The 15744-nt window shown below is 47.2% G+C and overlaps 1 protein-coding gene and 1 long non-coding RNA gene across 2 annotated transcripts; one reads left to right on the top strand and one right to left on the bottom strand.

Annotated features, from left to right (window-relative positions):
* The first annotated feature begins 176 nt into the window (after positions 1 to 176).
* Positions 177 to 6366, top strand: LOC112549609. The gene is made up of 2 exons (XR_003093112.1): positions 177 to 875; positions 1210 to 6366. It is a non-coding gene; the product is annotated as an uncharacterized LOC112549609 (long non-coding RNA).
* A 154-nt stretch (positions 6367 to 6520) lies between these two features.
* On the bottom strand, positions 6521 to 12401 carry MLEC (malectin). Its single transcript, XM_025199272.1, has 4 exons — positions 12223 to 12401; positions 10808 to 10984; positions 10615 to 10672; positions 6521 to 9526 (listed from the first exon to the last, which is right to left on the bottom strand). The coding sequence occupies exons 1-4, from the start codon at positions 12385 to 12387 to the stop codon at positions 9297 to 9299; spliced, it is 630 nt and encodes a 209-aa protein (XP_025055057.1). The 5' UTR covers positions 12388 to 12401; the 3' UTR covers positions 6521 to 9296.
* Between the last annotated feature and the right edge of the window lie 3343 nt (positions 12402 to 15744).

Below are 15744 nucleotides of genomic sequence, written 5' to 3'. Positions count from 1 at the left end.
GCAGGACTGGCCCAGGGTGCGTCTTGTATTGCTAGTGCAATCATTGCAACACTGCTCCACCCTGCGGGGTTCACACAGCACTTGCTTTAAATAAGCCTAGATGAATATATTTTCCTAGGTGGATGGAGCCCTTCCTTCCTGTAGCCACAGCAAATCCTTGGCAAAGCAGACACACCTGGGAATTAGCAGAAGGAAAAGGAACTGCTCTACTCCCACATACTATGCTTTGGGGTCTGATTTATCCTGTAACTACAGTGCATCACAAGCCCAGTTTCTCCCATCTGTTCCCATCAGCACTTGGCTCTCTTCAATCAGATTTGGAGTAGATAGCAGCACTACTGTATTGCTCGTTAATTTAATCAAGCAAAAAAAAAATCCTCTGGGGCACCAATTTAATTACAGAGAAGGTGGCTTTCAGTCCTGAGAGAGGCACAGAGCTTTCAGGGAACAGCCACAAGTCCCTTTATTTAATGAAGGGAGCTGGAAGTGAAGTGTGGCTTCTTGATCTCCTCTGGTGGCTGCATAGCCCTTTATTTGGGTCATTTGAACTATCTAATTAGCCCAAGCAATGTCCCCCTTTTCTACAAAGGATCAGGGGTTAGGAAACCCCTCTCCTCAGGATTTTCTCTTACTTAGCCCAGCATGGAGAATCCTATCCTGAGGCACCAACTCCCCCCCACACGTTCTATAGTGAGTCTAAGCCCAGACCAGAGGATTTCACTCCGAGGGTCAGGAGCCTTTGGCAGGCACCATGGGTCTGAACCTTGCAACATCCAAGTCCCTTTGAGGAACTAGGACTAATTTTTTCTTCCCCAGGTCCCCCAAACTCACTGCATCTGGCATCTCCTATCTTCCCCCTGCAAGTTTTTAAGCAGGTGAGTCTGTCGAACAGGACTAAGACAATCTCCTGGTCAGTAAAATCCTATTTGTCTGCCCCCGGGGGGGGGCCAAGGTTGGCCATGCCTAAAATAGACTGCAGTAAATAGGATGCAGTAAATTTTGGATGCTTATCTTGCTGGGATCCTATGACCCCAACTGACTTCCTGCCCTTTGGGCAGGGGGCTGGACTCAATGATCTTCCGAGGTCCCTTCCAGCCCTAATGTCTATGAAATCTATGAAATACCTACCAGCCAGGGACAGCAAATGGCTGAACTGTGGTTGGGGAAAGCCCTCTGCTGTATATGACTATCCCAGCCTTCTCTTTTCAGGCTTCACTCTTCCAATCTTGCTAATACTGCAGCTGAGTGAGACAGTAAGGACACTCTCAGACACTGCATTTAACAACAAAACCTCAGTCATCTCATATTCACTTCTGCTGCAGCTTCTCCTCTTGAGGATATGTCATTTTTCAGAGTGGCACAGCTGTGACCTGTTCCCTCTACTCAAACAGGGTGCCACAGACTGTTCGTCTTAGCTGTCTAATCAAGATCACCCCTTGAGGAAGGATGTTCTCAGTCAGAGTGCAGGGGGCTCTGAGAACACAGAGGGAAACATGAATTGCAGATGTTGGGTCTGAGTTCATCGGATATCACCTCTGGTGGAGCTCACCCAGAGCATCATCCTTAGAAGGGAACAAATTTCATCAGACAAGAAAATACAACTCACCTTCCTTTTAGGCTGGTTACACACCTAAGGGTCTTCTAGGGGCTACATCTGTCTCCTCAGTGGAATGGGAGGAAGGCAAGAGGCACTTTCTTCTCCCTGCCACCTCCTCCCAGGCAGATGCATTCAGGTACAAAGTAGGTACAGTTCTTCCTTCCTCACAGGCCACAGCCACCACATTGACTGGAACAACCAGCCAGGTCCTATTTACACATGCAGTGCTACTGTCTTATCATTGATAAGAAATGCCATGTGTTCACACATTCTCCTGCCATGGCTCTGGGCATCCTTCAATGCAAGCTACCTCAGACAATCGTACCCATCCAGAATCCACAGTACCTGCAGATAAGGCTGTATGCCTCAAGTACTGCCAGCAAAGGGTAACCCCTCAAAGATGAAGCCTCAACTGTACCAAGACGCATTTTAGACCTTTAGACTCTACTGCTGTTTCTTCTGGAGACAGCAAGGCGATAGGAATTGCTTCTGCTGTGTCACAAGCAGCCCAACAGCTCAGGGGAAGGATGGGTGAGTTACCCTGCTAGCATCAATTTGCTTGGAGAGAGGTCCCCGTCTTCTATTTGCCTTTTTGTCTCAAACTAAGATTGGCACAGATCCCTCCACACACACAGAAGCAAGATAGCTTCTGCCTCTAGCCTGCCTGATCCAAGCAGGAAACAACAAAGCCCAGCTTGACACCTGTGAAAGTCATGTTGTGCAGGATAAGAACAGTTACAGTGCTCTTCAAGATCAGAGAGAAACAATCCAGTTTTCAGAGACCTAGACACAAGCAAGAGGGACTCTGAGAAAAACAGACTCATGGCTGCTTTAGGGGCTCAGAGACTCCAGCTGTAGCAGTGGTGGGATTTTAAACTGCATCTCATCAGCTGCCTGCAATCCTCTCTGCAGTGCAGAGTCCCAGCTTCACACAGCTACAAGATGTAAAATTCTCCTTGCCCTAAAGCAAAGGAGGTTTCCCCTAGTTCACCTTTGAAAGAAAAAACACCAGTTCATGCAAGTGACAATATAATTTTGTTTATTTTCCTTTTAACACACTGCTGGTTAAAACTGCCAGGCAGTAGATTTCAGAACATTCCCTCAACCAAACATCCTGGGAAAAATTAAAAAATAAACAGCTACATGTACCAAAAATAAAATAACCCACCCCCACCTCTTTCCCCCAAAAACAAGTCTTTGCAAAGCCAATGCAATCAGAAAGAGACATCTGTGCTTTTCACCCAGGGCCCAAGCTTGCTGCAAACAGAAATATCACTGTAAATTGTTACAACACAATGGACAGTAAAAAAACAAGAAAAACAAAACAAACAGACCTCCTTCAAAACCCTTTAGTACTGATGACAAATACAGATGAAAATTGCTCTCCAACTGCTTTCTCCTTCATGGACAATCTTAGGCTTGCAGCCTTGAGTAGCTTGCAACTGTGCTATCTTTAATGCCCAACAGATCAACTCACTGCAAGAAGCCAGCATCCTCATAGCAGGAAGAGGCACAAATGCTGTTTATTAAGGCCCTGTCTACACAGCCAGCCATTAACAGAGCAACAGGAATCACAATCAAGTCAAAAGACCTCATTTCAACACAGTTAAGGGCTGTTGTGCAGGGGGGAAAAAAAATCGATGTCACTATAACTAGGCTAAAACCCTGGACAGTTCAGGCTGCTGCCCCCCAGACCCCAGCCTGAAGCTGCTAAAACTTCTACTTTGGCTTCATGCAGCCAGGGGCCATTTCACAGACTGGATAAGCAGCTAGGGCCTGAGTACAAGCTGCTCCAAACAATTCTGATCCTGCTTTACTAGTGAGCCTCCAGTGAACATTTTACTCAGAGACCCTGGCCCAAACGTGTTTGACTGAGAGAAAATGGCTGTGATGAACAAATAAACACTTCCTTAACACACAGAAATAGGAAAGAATGGTCAAAACCTTTTGCCCTTCTTAGATTAAACACACACTTAGAAAAGCTTCCTGTTAAGAAACCCATCCAAGTTGCTGTTTGCCACTTACACCAGGAGGAATCTCCATTATGCAATGCCCCGAGCAGAAGCCTTTGCTGGCTGTAGTGAAGCATTCAATATTTCCTGATCAGACAGCGCTGCTGTGAAGGGAGGAAAGCACTTCTGTTTTTTAAATAAAGCACTTATTGACAAAATAAATCAGACGCTATTAATAAATCAGCAAGGAGAGTCCTGTTGACCAAGCCAAGGACAGCTCACCAGGTGGCATTTTTCCCAGTTCTCCAAAAATATTCCTTAATGTACAGCTATAAACTCTGAGCAAGCCAGAGTCCAGGAAGACGCAGGCCAGCTTCAAACTCCTCTGCACAAACCAGCACTAGAAGTTAAGTGCATTTATTACTGTATGCATGGGATGAGCCCATTCAGCGCTGATATGAAACACCAATCCCTTCCCCTTAGGCCAAGATCAGGAACTAGGGAGGCAGCACAAAGGGCCCATTATTAATATTAAGCTCCATCCTATATGGGGAGTTCACAGCTCCATCTCATATTGTCGTGTCCCTCAGGTATACCTGTCTAAGCTCATTTAGAACTACCCACTAAAGAGAGTCAAGTGGAAATGGACCAAGGTGAAAGAGGCAGGCCTATTAGACCTTGCACTTTTGAGCATAAAACACAGCCAGTGGAAGAACTGAGCCCACCTTTCCTTGGGTTCCCAGAGAAATGGGCTGAGTGGATACAAAGAGAGGACAGACACTCCTGGGATTTGATATATTTGTTCTCAGAGGCTAATCCTCACACCTTGCACACAAGCTCCTGAGAGGAGTTCTCTCTCAGGTAACAAAGGGTTACTATAGTATCAGGCTATAGCTGAAACTAGACTCTGCTTCCCATGTTATTGCCAGCCTACCCCAATAAGCCCAGGTGCAAAGCACTCCAAGGTGGCAGTCTGCTCCTAGTTTAGAGCCTTGCTGGACCAGACAGTGCAGCGAAAAGCCCAGGGCCAGCAAGGTTCCAATGGCAGGATGGAGTCGATGCCATGACCCAAACTACGCTGTTCATGTAGAAACAGATTTGGAGGCAGCTCAAAGCCACATTGCTACCCAACAGCTGACCATGAGTCTTGTCAAACCTTCAACAGGTCTATAGGCAAGTGAATGTAATGCATGTTAAATCTGTCAAGCAGCACCCGGCTATTCCCACCGGGCACCTGCACAATTCTGCCCATGTATTTTGCAATGTGGCTTGGGAAATCCCTAGTCCTCCTCCAGGAGCCTTCACTGGAGACTGCTTTGAGGAGGCCAACCCTGAAAGAGTACATCATCTCTTCCAGCACCCATCACTCTATTCAGAGACAGCAAGAACCAGAGCAGAAGACACCTGCAAGCAGCTCTGCACTGAAGCTGAGATGTACCAGAGCAAAGAGACAATGAGACGGCTCCCCTGTTCCTCACAGGGGTACAAGTGTCTGAGCAGGGACAGCTGGATCCAGGAAACAGATTTAAAATTAAAAAAAGAGAGGAAAGAAGGTCCTTAGAACAGAAGCTTCTTCAAACTTATCTGTAATTAAATGATACAAAGGCACCAGAAATGAACAAAAGGATTCGCTTTGGCATTCTGCTCACTTCCACATGGGACCGGGCAGATGCTGTTCTAGTTGTACAAACACCATGGAGCAGTCACAGGGTTAGCTAACAGCTACTGAAGCCAGGGAATTTAAAGTTAAGGATAAACAGGCCTTTCCTTCCCCAGCTGGCCTGAACAATACACAGGGCTCAGTCCCATACTCCTTGCATGCCTTCTACTGCCATTAGCAGGAAGCTGGGGCACAGAGAGCAGGGGTAGGTAAAGCTGCCTGCTACTCCAAAACCCTGCCTCTGGGAACAGAGGAAAGGGTATGGTGTAAAAAAAACAAAAACAAAAACAAAAAACAAACAAACAAACAAAAAACACCACAAAAAAAACCAAACCCCCAACCATTGGAATCTTCCCTTTGGGAAGCCCAGAATATCAGCCCATGCCTTTGGGGAGATTTAAACGTGTATTTTGGAGCAGGGTACTTGGCTGAAACAACCATTTAAACAATCTGCTCCACAGCACACAGTAACCTCCAAAATCAATATCCTCCAGTGAATTATGACTGGTTTGTCCCATGTCTGCCCTCCATATGACTGTAAAGGCAGGTGCTGAGGGCTTAGGCCCATCATTACTTGCTGCTGGTTATCTGTAGGCAATCTGAAGTCTGTTCATACACTTTAATGTTTCTATTTGGTCCCCAAATATCTAGGAAACTGTGTTATGTGCTTCCAGCACACAAGGTTGCTGAACCACTCTGAGTTTAGAGAAGCAGAACAGCAGCCGTAAGTTTTACACACTTTCAAAAGGAAAGCAGCCAGACAAAGCTTAGGACAAGCAGAAGCCATCACTGGTGCCTACTCACTTCCATCACGTACCAGCTTTGGGGATTCCTAGATCAGCAGGCAAAGAAGGGAAGTACGTTTCCTGCAAGTCACAAATAGCTCTGCACACTAGTTTTCAGGCTGGGATATGCAGGGCTCTTTGCACCTTGCCATACATGTTCATTCTTAACCATTCATCCCCAAATACAAATGGAAACCAACAGCAAAAGGCAACAGCTGAATGAAGATATTTCCCAATAAATCAACAATAGACATATAACTCTATATTCTCCCAGAATCAGGTACCTAGTCAGTCTTTACCCACCTGATGTGCAGATGCCAGACAGGAAGAGGTCCAAGCAAAGCCAGCCAAAAAAAAAAAAAAAAAAAAAAATCAGACCTCAACATCCACCCACATGTTGGATGGTTCCCTCAGACTCTAACCTTGTCAGAATCCTCATATACCTTTTACCAATAAAAGAGCCTTTGCTGCCTTGACTAAAATCTAAAGCTGTCAGAAACTGATGGGCTGGAACGAGAAAGCAAGGAAGAAAGCAGATTTATTATAGTACCATAATGGCTCCAGGAGACCAGTGATGAACTAGGAAATTCTACACCCATCTGGTGACACGCTACTGCAAAGCAGATTATGATCCTCTTCCCAAATGTTCTAAGCTGAATTGCTTTAAATTAAGAAACGTGAGCTCTCACACACCACAGAAGTCAGGCCCCATGCAGCAGGCTCCAGACTAAGCAAACCATGGCACATAATCTCTGTTGGAAAGGAAAGAGACCAACTATCCCAGCCTTGCAGGGGAATGGTCTGATCTAATTAGCTTCCTCCATCTCAAACATGCACATTTCTAGACATGGGCCCCTCAGCCTAAATTGAGCAAGCCAAAGAAATTGTTCTGAGCCATGTCAACAGGAGCCAAACTGGGTCCTGCCCAAGAAGCAGCACAACTAAGAACTGCCAGCACCTCAGACAAAGAGGAAGAAAACATTCTTGACTTGGAAGGCTGGACTGTCCCTACAAAATAAAGTCCCAAAGTTCCCACAAAGTAAAGTCCCAAAGCCTGGGGCCTAGTTGGTTAGTGATGGTGACCAAGAAATCTCAGTGTTCTACTTGGTTTTCAGGCACTGCCACTCAAAAAAAAGGTCTTATATTGAAAGTAAGAAGTTCTAGGAGCAATAAGGCTTCAGAAAGAGGCAGAGTGATAAAGTTGCTATTCCACCAGACATCCTAGCATTCCAGAGCCCAGCTTACTCCAGGATCTATTTGCCTATAGCACTGGCCTTTTCTTCCTTGCGTATGTTTTCTTACAACCAAGCTTCTCTGCTGCTTTTCCAGATGTGCTGCTTGTGTGCATACTACAGGTCAACAACAGCAGAAGAAAAAAGTCAGTTGGGCTTGATATTCTTCACTGACACTAGAAAATGCAGTTGTGGTTAAACATGGAGCAGCAGTGCACATGGCTGGAAAAGCAGAAGGCTTGTGTGGCTTCTGCAAGAGACTCTGCCTGTTGTTAGAGAAAGGCCAAGTCAACTGAGCAGCTAAATGTGATTTTACTGAAGGCAACCAGTAGGACAAGGAGAAGCAGAGTGCAGGGAGGGATTCCTCAGTCCAGCTGCACAAGATGAAAACAGATGCGCTCCTTGGCAAAGGTAACACATAGAGCAGGAACATTGTTAGAATGGAAGCTGACCAGGCTGGTACACAAAGACTTCAAGCATCACAGAACACCCAATCCTGAGTACCTCAGGTGCTGAGCCCCTCATGCCAGGCAAGGTTTATTCATAACTCCCTGGGAGCTTCAAGTGCTCAGCACTCAGAGGATCAGCTGCTGAGGAACCAGTCCTTTCAGAGCAGGAAGAGATCAGCTTGAACACAGAGGGACTATTGTTTGGACACTGTTCAGCTCAGCTTCAAGTATCTGAAAGCACTGCTCTCCTCACACCAGGCACACAACCAAAACCAGACAGCAACATGACACATGGAACACACTCCCTTCACACGGGAGCAGTCATCTTGCTAAGACACTGCTGGTGGAAAGCAAACAATGTGGTTTAAACTCATCCCCAGGTAACTGAAGAGGCTGGTTGGGCTGGTCTAGAGGACTTCCCTTCCATTTCAGACTCTTCACAACCATTAGATATGGTCACCTTATGGGCTAGAGTTTTGGCATGTGCCAGAACCTCTCGCACAGGCAAGTCCTGAGATACCAAACCCTACACAGAGTAGCTGATGGGACACACTGACTGCTCCCAATCTCACACTGCTCTGGACTGGACTGGTCAAGGCAGCTGGGATTAGGGAGTAGCCAGGAAGTACTTGAAGGGTTGCTCTCCTGTCTTACAGACACTAGACCAACAGTCAGAGCAAGGAGGCACAAGCACTGGAGACTCAGTGGAGATGCTAAGAACCTCCATTTTTTGAACACCTGGTCCCTAGCAGCTCTTGAGCAGACACCATACATTAGAGAGAGGAAGGGATGAGACTTTAAATGAACCACAGAAGAGAAAAAGAACATTTAAAAAAAAGAAATAAAACCACAACTTGTACAGAAAAAAAATGCATCTGGGTCAGAGACACTAACAAAAAGCGGACCTACTGCAGGGCATGGCAGAACCTCTCAGCAACAAACTTCAAATCATCACAAGAGAAAAGTCTCTCCCATCCAATGCAGCAAGTCAGGCCAAATAATTCCATCTGCTTCTGATGCAACTCGCACCCTGAAGGTAGAACATTTCCCAGGAGACCAAGCAACGAGGCGGAGCCTTAGCAGGTGTAGCGCAAGGAAGTACCGTACATTTAGTTACACACTTTCAGGCAGATATCGAAGAGGAAGTCTCTCTCCTCCATGGTTGTTAAAGTGTCACCCAATCACACCAGAAAGTCTGTGCATCTTTTTGGTGAAGACACACATCTAAGCCTGGTTTCAAAGCTGCCTCCTTACTTAGGTTCTCATGCGGATGATATTCCACCCTGACAAGGGTAAAAAGCTTGGGTCACGCTACTTCCTCTCCTTGTGGGATATGGACTGAAGTATACCAGCTTCTGCTTTCTACAGACAGCAAGGATCCAGTTTAGTCTCAAATGCCCCAGGGAGGAAAGGAGGCCGCTTCCGGTGAGAGTGGGAAAGCGGAGGCCTCCCTGATCGCTGGCTGGAGGGAGGCAAGCTCCCCTGTCCCTGTACCTGCTGTTCACTTCAAATGAACTTTTTTCCTTAAATTATGAACAATTTGGAGGACATGGAAAGCAACCACATTCGGTCCGACTCCCTCCCTCTTGTCCCCACTGCTGCCTCTGTATAGGGCTCTCTCTCACAACCGGCACAGGCAGAAGAGGGTAGGGATGAAGACACCAAAGGCCACCAATATAGGGAACATGAGGCTGCTGTTGTCTGAGGCATAAGGGTTTGGTGTGCGGGGACCCGACTGAACCCGGTTCTTATTGGCCTGTTTTTTAACATTGGGGCCTTCTTCATACTCCTCTTCATCATCCTCATCCTCCTTTTTCTCCAGGCCTGGGTGAGGCTGCAGCTTTGGAACATCTATTGGAGCAGAAGAGAAAGATCCGCAAGGGTGAAGGAGCTGTCAGGATTCTAGCAGGCAAGACCCTCCCCCAGCCAAATAGAACAGGGCACCAGCAATATCCCATGGACCTACAGGCAGCCTTACACTGCCAGTACCCCCAATCCAGCATAAACTCCCCATGCAGAGACACTCAGACAGCCCTCCTCTCAGCTGGTTGGTCAAGGAAATCTAGACATCCCTGCACTCCTCATGCAGGAAGAACTACATCATGCAGGCAGGTTTACAACAGAAAGGCAGTCAGACCCTTCTCCTACTCTTCCTGGATGCCCAGTAAGATCCCAGTGAACAATGACAGATTTGATGCTTAGACAACTAAGTGCTTCCAGTCCTACAAAGGACCCTCCCACACAGCAGCCCTTCTCTAAACCTGCCAGAGATTCTCTACTCATTCACCAAAACAATGCAAAAGACAATACCATCCAAGTCCAGCCCATACTGATAAGGAGCCAGATTTCAAATTCACTACACAGAAAGATGCTGAGATATCACTGGACTCCCAGAGATGCCCTGGCTTAAAAAACAGGGCGACAGAAAGAGGGACCCCACTTACCCTCCCCACAAAGTGCACACATTGCGCAGATATTCTGAACTGAAGGTTGGGAAAACCAGTGGCATCCTCGGAGCCACGAAGCCAGAAGCCCAGCATGGAAAGGAAGTGACAGATCAGAAACTGAGCCATTATTAGCCACAGGGGTCCCCAAAGGCAGACAGTCTGCAGTTGCTTGTGACATCATTCAGCCAGAGAGTTTGCCTCTAGCTATGTGTCTGTAAGAGGCAAGATTGATGAGGGTGGGTGGGAAGGCAACTAGGATCAGTCTTGAACTGTACATGCACCAGTCTTTGTAAATGAGGAGGCAGGCCCACACCTGAAGGAAGCATGCACTATGGCACACCCTCACAGGGAAAGCAGAGGGAGATGGGTGTGGCCCAGACAACTCAGCAAAGCCTGCCACTACAGATGGAGTGCTGCATGCAGGGGCTAGGTAATAATGGGCTGATTTCCACATGGACAGTGCTGGAGCATTGAAAAGGCTCAGTAGCTTACCATCCACTGTTCCTTGCAGGAGGTATAATGCACAGATTTTTGGATTGTCGTAGTATCCCTAGAGAAAAAAAAACCAAACAAACCAGAAGAAGTCAGTGACCCCAACCACCACCCACACAGCTGCACCACACAGCAAAAAGAAGAGGAAAAAAAGAAAACAAGGAAAAGCCCAGTGCCCTCCACGAGTTGTTACCTTGACGAACTCAATTTGGAGCTTCCCTGTGAATGTGGAAACCTCTCCCTGAACACTCAGCTTCCCCTTCTTGATGCTCATTGGAACGATCTCATCATGAGCCGTGCTGTGCCCAACTCGGTCAAAGATATCCAAATCCTTCACCACCACATGGCCGTTCAAACGCACATCAAATACCTTTGGTGGGGAGACAGATTGCAGAGAGCATCAGAAAGGAACCAGGTACATGATAACAGAGAGAACAGGACAGAAATGGTCCATGCTTGTCAAACAGCTGAGAGGCAAGAGGGTGTGACAGTGTACATTATCAAACTGCTAGTTTCCACATACATGGGCATCTGCTTCCCTCCCTTAATGAGAAGAATTCAACATCCCAGTGCAGCCAGTTGAAGATAAAACATTATACTGTTTAAAAAGTTTCATATAGTCATTGTTAGATGTCATTTGGTGCAAGTAAGCCTGCCCCCAGGCTTCTAACAGGTATCCTCCTTGCTACTGTTCCATACTAAGGAAAGCAGTATTATCCTGTCCTGCTGTCAGGAGGTGCCCAGTGCTCACAACTCCTAATCAATCGAGTGGTAGCTGTGGGTGCTCAGCACTTCTGCTAACTTGGCTCTGGGTTTATTAAGCTCAAGTTCGTGAAAGAACAGGGCAAGGGGAGAAGAGAGAGAAGAGGCAGAAGGAAGAACTACGAGACTAAACTGTTAGCCTAGTGCACACAATCCAAGTGGATGCCAGTTCTGGGTTCTGGGGACTCGAGCTTCACTCATAACTGGGGCCACCCTCCATACTACACAAAGGAAACAGAACCAGGGCTACACTAGTCCTTAACTCCTGCAGACCTATTTGGCAGGAGGCTCCCTTCACATCCAGTCATTTCCACTCTCTAAGACAATGGCAGTGTTGGCCAGCTACTTGAAATAATCAACAAGCAGGAAAGCAAGATGGTGCAGGAGTCAGGAATCACAAGTCCTGACCCCATATCCCTAGTGAGTTATTGGGTAACCTTGACTCAGCTGTAAAGAAGGGATTATAAAGCAGGGTAAAAATCATTAATGCTTTGAAGCCTCCAGACCTATTTAGCTATGTAATTTATTGAAGATATTGTTTCATAGCAAAGGCTGCCATATATTGAACTACAAGGCAGGTGCTGAGGGTCACTTTGTGAGGCACCCTACAGATGCCATCTTCTCTACAGCAACTCCGCTGGCTTCAGTAGATTTACACTAGGGATGAATTTAGCCCTTAATAAGTGCTTTCCACCCCTTTCTACAGCTGTTCCACACATCTTAATCCCAACAGGCAGCAATATGCAAGAGGCTACTGACAATCCCAAGAAGCATAACCCTGGAGAAAAATGAGTATCACCAGTAATAGTGAGGCATAGACCCTAGAGCTAAGGAGACATTACTTACCTTCTGTTGGGACTGTGCAAAATAGACCTCTGCAAACTTCAGCACCAATACATAGTCCCCCTCCTCCTTGATGGGAATCTCGTAACCAAAGGTTTCTTCATTGTAACGCTCAGTCTGGTACAGAATCTGATCCTCTGCATTGGACCGCAAGATTGGCAGCTTCATGCCATAATCAGAAGCTGAATTCCAAAAACAAAGCAACAAGAGTGAGAGTTAGCTTTTGAGGCACTTCTAAAAGCCTGAGTACAGAGATAAGTCTTTAGGAAGTATGTAGGTGTCTAACCCCACAGGCAGTTACAAACACACTGGCTCTAGAGCCAGTTCTTTCATGCCCTGCATCCCCTCCTAGCCCTGACCACAGGAGGGAGCTATTACCTTTCCCAACTTGCGTTCCCTGCTCTACTTGCTCACACTTAATCCAAGGCATCAGAGGGAAAGGTTGGGCAGCAGCTGCAAAAAAGACTCCCAAACTCAAATCCTGTAGAAGCACAGTTCTGAATACGCTGCTCTCCAATAGGTGCAGTGAACCCACTTACACCAAAGGAGGGGTCCAGTTTCAGTAAGGGCACTGCACCAGAGGTCTTGGCCACGATTCAGACTTTTCTAAGGGCGAGAGCACCTCAAACTTCTACAATGTTTTAACCAACACCACTGTAGGATGCAAACAAACCAAAGCTAATTTAGGACCGGGTCATCTTGATCCCGCCCCCTGCAGCCGACTTGAAATTACATAGATTATAGTTTTTCCCAATTAAGTCATCTTCCACCCAAAGGGAAACATGTGGGATAGTAGAGAGGTGCGAGTGCTAGAGGACGGCTACCAAAAACCCTTTCTCATGAAAGCCTCATAATATCCTTCAAACTCAAGACAAAGACAACCACCCACAGGCTCTAGCACTGCAAGCTGTCTCAGCTCTGATTTCAGGGGTGCCACATTACAACCACTTGCTGTGCTGCAGTCTGCTCACCACACAGAAAAGAATCTCAGAGAAATGTTCCTATTGTCTGAAGGAATTGCAAGTACAAACTTGTTTGCCCTTACTGAAATGTCTAACAGCAGCACTCAGGGGCCTTAATCAGAACCAGCACTGTGCTGTACAACATACTGTACAAACACAAAGGTGACACAGGCCCCAGAGAACAAACGGTGCACAGAGGAGACAGGCAGCAGTGGAAAGATCCTGGATGTCATCTACAAAATTAGCAAAAGTGGATCCAGACGTTTAAGTCGTCCGCTGACAGCTGCTGTTTCCACTCCCATTTCCTTGGAAACAGACGATGGATTGGCCAAGACAAAGAAAGTAAAAAGTTCTACCCAACCACTCTGTACCAACAGCCAGCCAATATAAACGAGCAAGAGGAAATTAACACCATTTCTTACTCTACTCACACACATACATATGCATGCACACACTGCTGCAGAGATAACAGCTACACAGCAACTTGGGCAGTTTTAAGCCAGGGTCCTTTCGACTACTCTGTAACTATCAGAGTGACAGATAGGGAGGCTTAGTCACCAGAACCAAAAGATGTGGAAAGCCTCATTCATTTTTTGCATCCCACGTAGGTCTCTGTGCCCAGCTACAAGCTATCTTTTATAAGCAACACATCTGCTCACACTTAGAGCAAAACCCGTAGAGAAATGAAACTCATTGTCCCAGCTGGGATGGTGACCGAAGGGACCACAGACAGTCAAACATGTGACTTTGGCTCACTTACAGGTTGCAGTTTCATTGGTCTACAGAGGTAGGGAAGTGGACCTGAATTAGCAGTATTTTATGCACAGTGAAGGCTGACAAGAAAAAGCCATGATCCCGTAACAATAACGAAAGTGGCCACAATCCTCATTTCATCTGGTACCTGGATACCGATTTGAAAAAAGAGGGGAAAGAATCCTTAAATGCAATCATAGGCAATTCCTGTCATCAGCAGGGGGGTTCTGCTATAGCTGCTGTGTGCCTATCTACGCAAAGGGGAGCTCAATGTGTGAAACAACAAACCAAGATGATGGTGCAATAAAAACCATTGAGAAACAAGCAACAGACAGTAGTTGGGCTCATGGGGTAAAGTCTAGTTTGCTGTGCCTGGCACCATGGCTGGAACAGGGTGATCATCACAGGCTGCCATTCAAAGCAGCTCCATGAGTGCCCCTGTAGGAGGAGCACAGCACAACTGTGACTGCACTGTTTGGAAAAGGGCCCTTTTTGGTTCAGATTCAGAGACTGTAGTGTCCAAAGGGACATTGTTCTTCAGGTTACACCAAAAAACACTTGTGTAGCAGCAGGTCAGTTGGCACTTAAAGCTAAAGGCATCCAAACACCCTGTCTAGTAAAAGAGAGGTCACCAATGGTAACTCTCTGGGGAACAATTTAAATGTTATGAATTGTTAAATGGTAAATTCTTTTGGATGCCTTCTTGCATGAAAAGGGGCACTCGCACCAAGGGCACAGAGAATGCAGCAGCAGCACTACAGCAGGGGAGCTGCAGCAATCCCATCAATGCTGGCCATTACTACTCTCCTGGTGATGGGGAGACCCAAATCTCAAAAAGGCAGCTGGTCTAGTCTGTACTGTAAGAGTTACCAAATGCTCATGGTGGCTGCACTTACTGTGTGGGGGGAGAAAGCAGTGCTTTGATATGTTCACAGATAAGCCATCTTTGGCTGCACAGGTTATCAACAGCAGGCAATTTCCATGGCAGAAGCTGAAACATTGACTCCTGGCTAGAACGCCCAACCCCAGCAGTCACAGCAAGACTAGAACAGGATCTCAGGTGTGAAATGAGGAAGCTCGGAGTCCTTTATCTCCAGGAATATCAAAGAACAAAGGATTAGAAAAGAGACAAGGGAGAGCAGTGCCTATACTAATGGCAGAGCTCCAGAGCAGTATCTCCATTATTCCTCCCCTCCTGCCCAGCAAGGCAGGGACAACTAACGCAGCTCTGTGTCCTGCCCTCTGGCAGGTAGTAAGCTTCACTGCTTCAGGAGTTACACCAGGAGCCTGTGCTGGCACATCGCCCTTCGCTGCCTTTCCCCAGCAGAGCTAATGGAACATCCTGCCAAAAATGCTGGGTTGGAGCTGTGCTGCCAGGAGGGGCAGGTGAACCAGTGGCCACACCTTCCCTGACCCTCCACTTGCACCCTCATGGGGTCCTGTTGCACCGCGGCAGGAGTCCACCCCGGGGAGCAGGTGCTGCTCCCACACAACTCGCAAGCTCCCTGCAGGAAGCAACCGCAGCACATGCTTACCTCACCAAGCTGGGACTTGAACTTGCAGCCCTGGCTGTGGACACAGGGGGCTTCCTCTGCCAAAAGCTATGCCAATCCTGGTGGCACTACCACTCAACAGCCCCAGTCGGGCAAAACTCCCCCCCGGTCTGCCAGCGCCCTGCTCCCACTTGGCTGCCATCGCACAACCCTGCAGCAGGCAGGTGCAGGAGGCTCAGGCGGGCAGGGCTTGCACGGCCGGCCCAAAGCCCCTGCACTTGGCCTGCTCGATGGCTGCCGGCCTGGCTTGGCAGAAG

Source organism: Alligator sinensis, unplaced genomic scaffold (genome assembly GCF_000455745.1).
Source record: "Alligator sinensis unplaced genomic scaffold, ASM45574v1 scaffold505_1, whole genome shotgun sequence".
Lineage (NCBI taxonomy): Eukaryota > Metazoa > Chordata > Crocodylia > Alligatoridae > Alligator > Alligator sinensis.
This window is presented reverse-complemented; position numbering and strand designations above follow the sequence as displayed.

What these genes read in the sequence shown, in the direction of transcription:
- MLEC (XM_025199272.1), bottom strand. Translation starts at nt 12,387, where the DNA reads ATGAAGCTGCCAATCTTGCGGTCCAATGCAGAGGATCAGATTCTGTAC. An exon ending in TCCAAATTGAGTTCGTCAAG is followed by an intron (nt 10,673 to 10,807) that starts GTAACAACTCGT and finishes TTTTTTCTCTAG; the next exon opens with GGATACTACGACAATCCAAA. An exon ending in CCTGCAAGGAACAGTGGATG is followed by an intron (nt 9,527 to 10,614) that starts GTAAGCTACTGA and finishes CTGCTCCAATAG; the next exon opens with ATGTTCCAAAGCTGCAGCCT.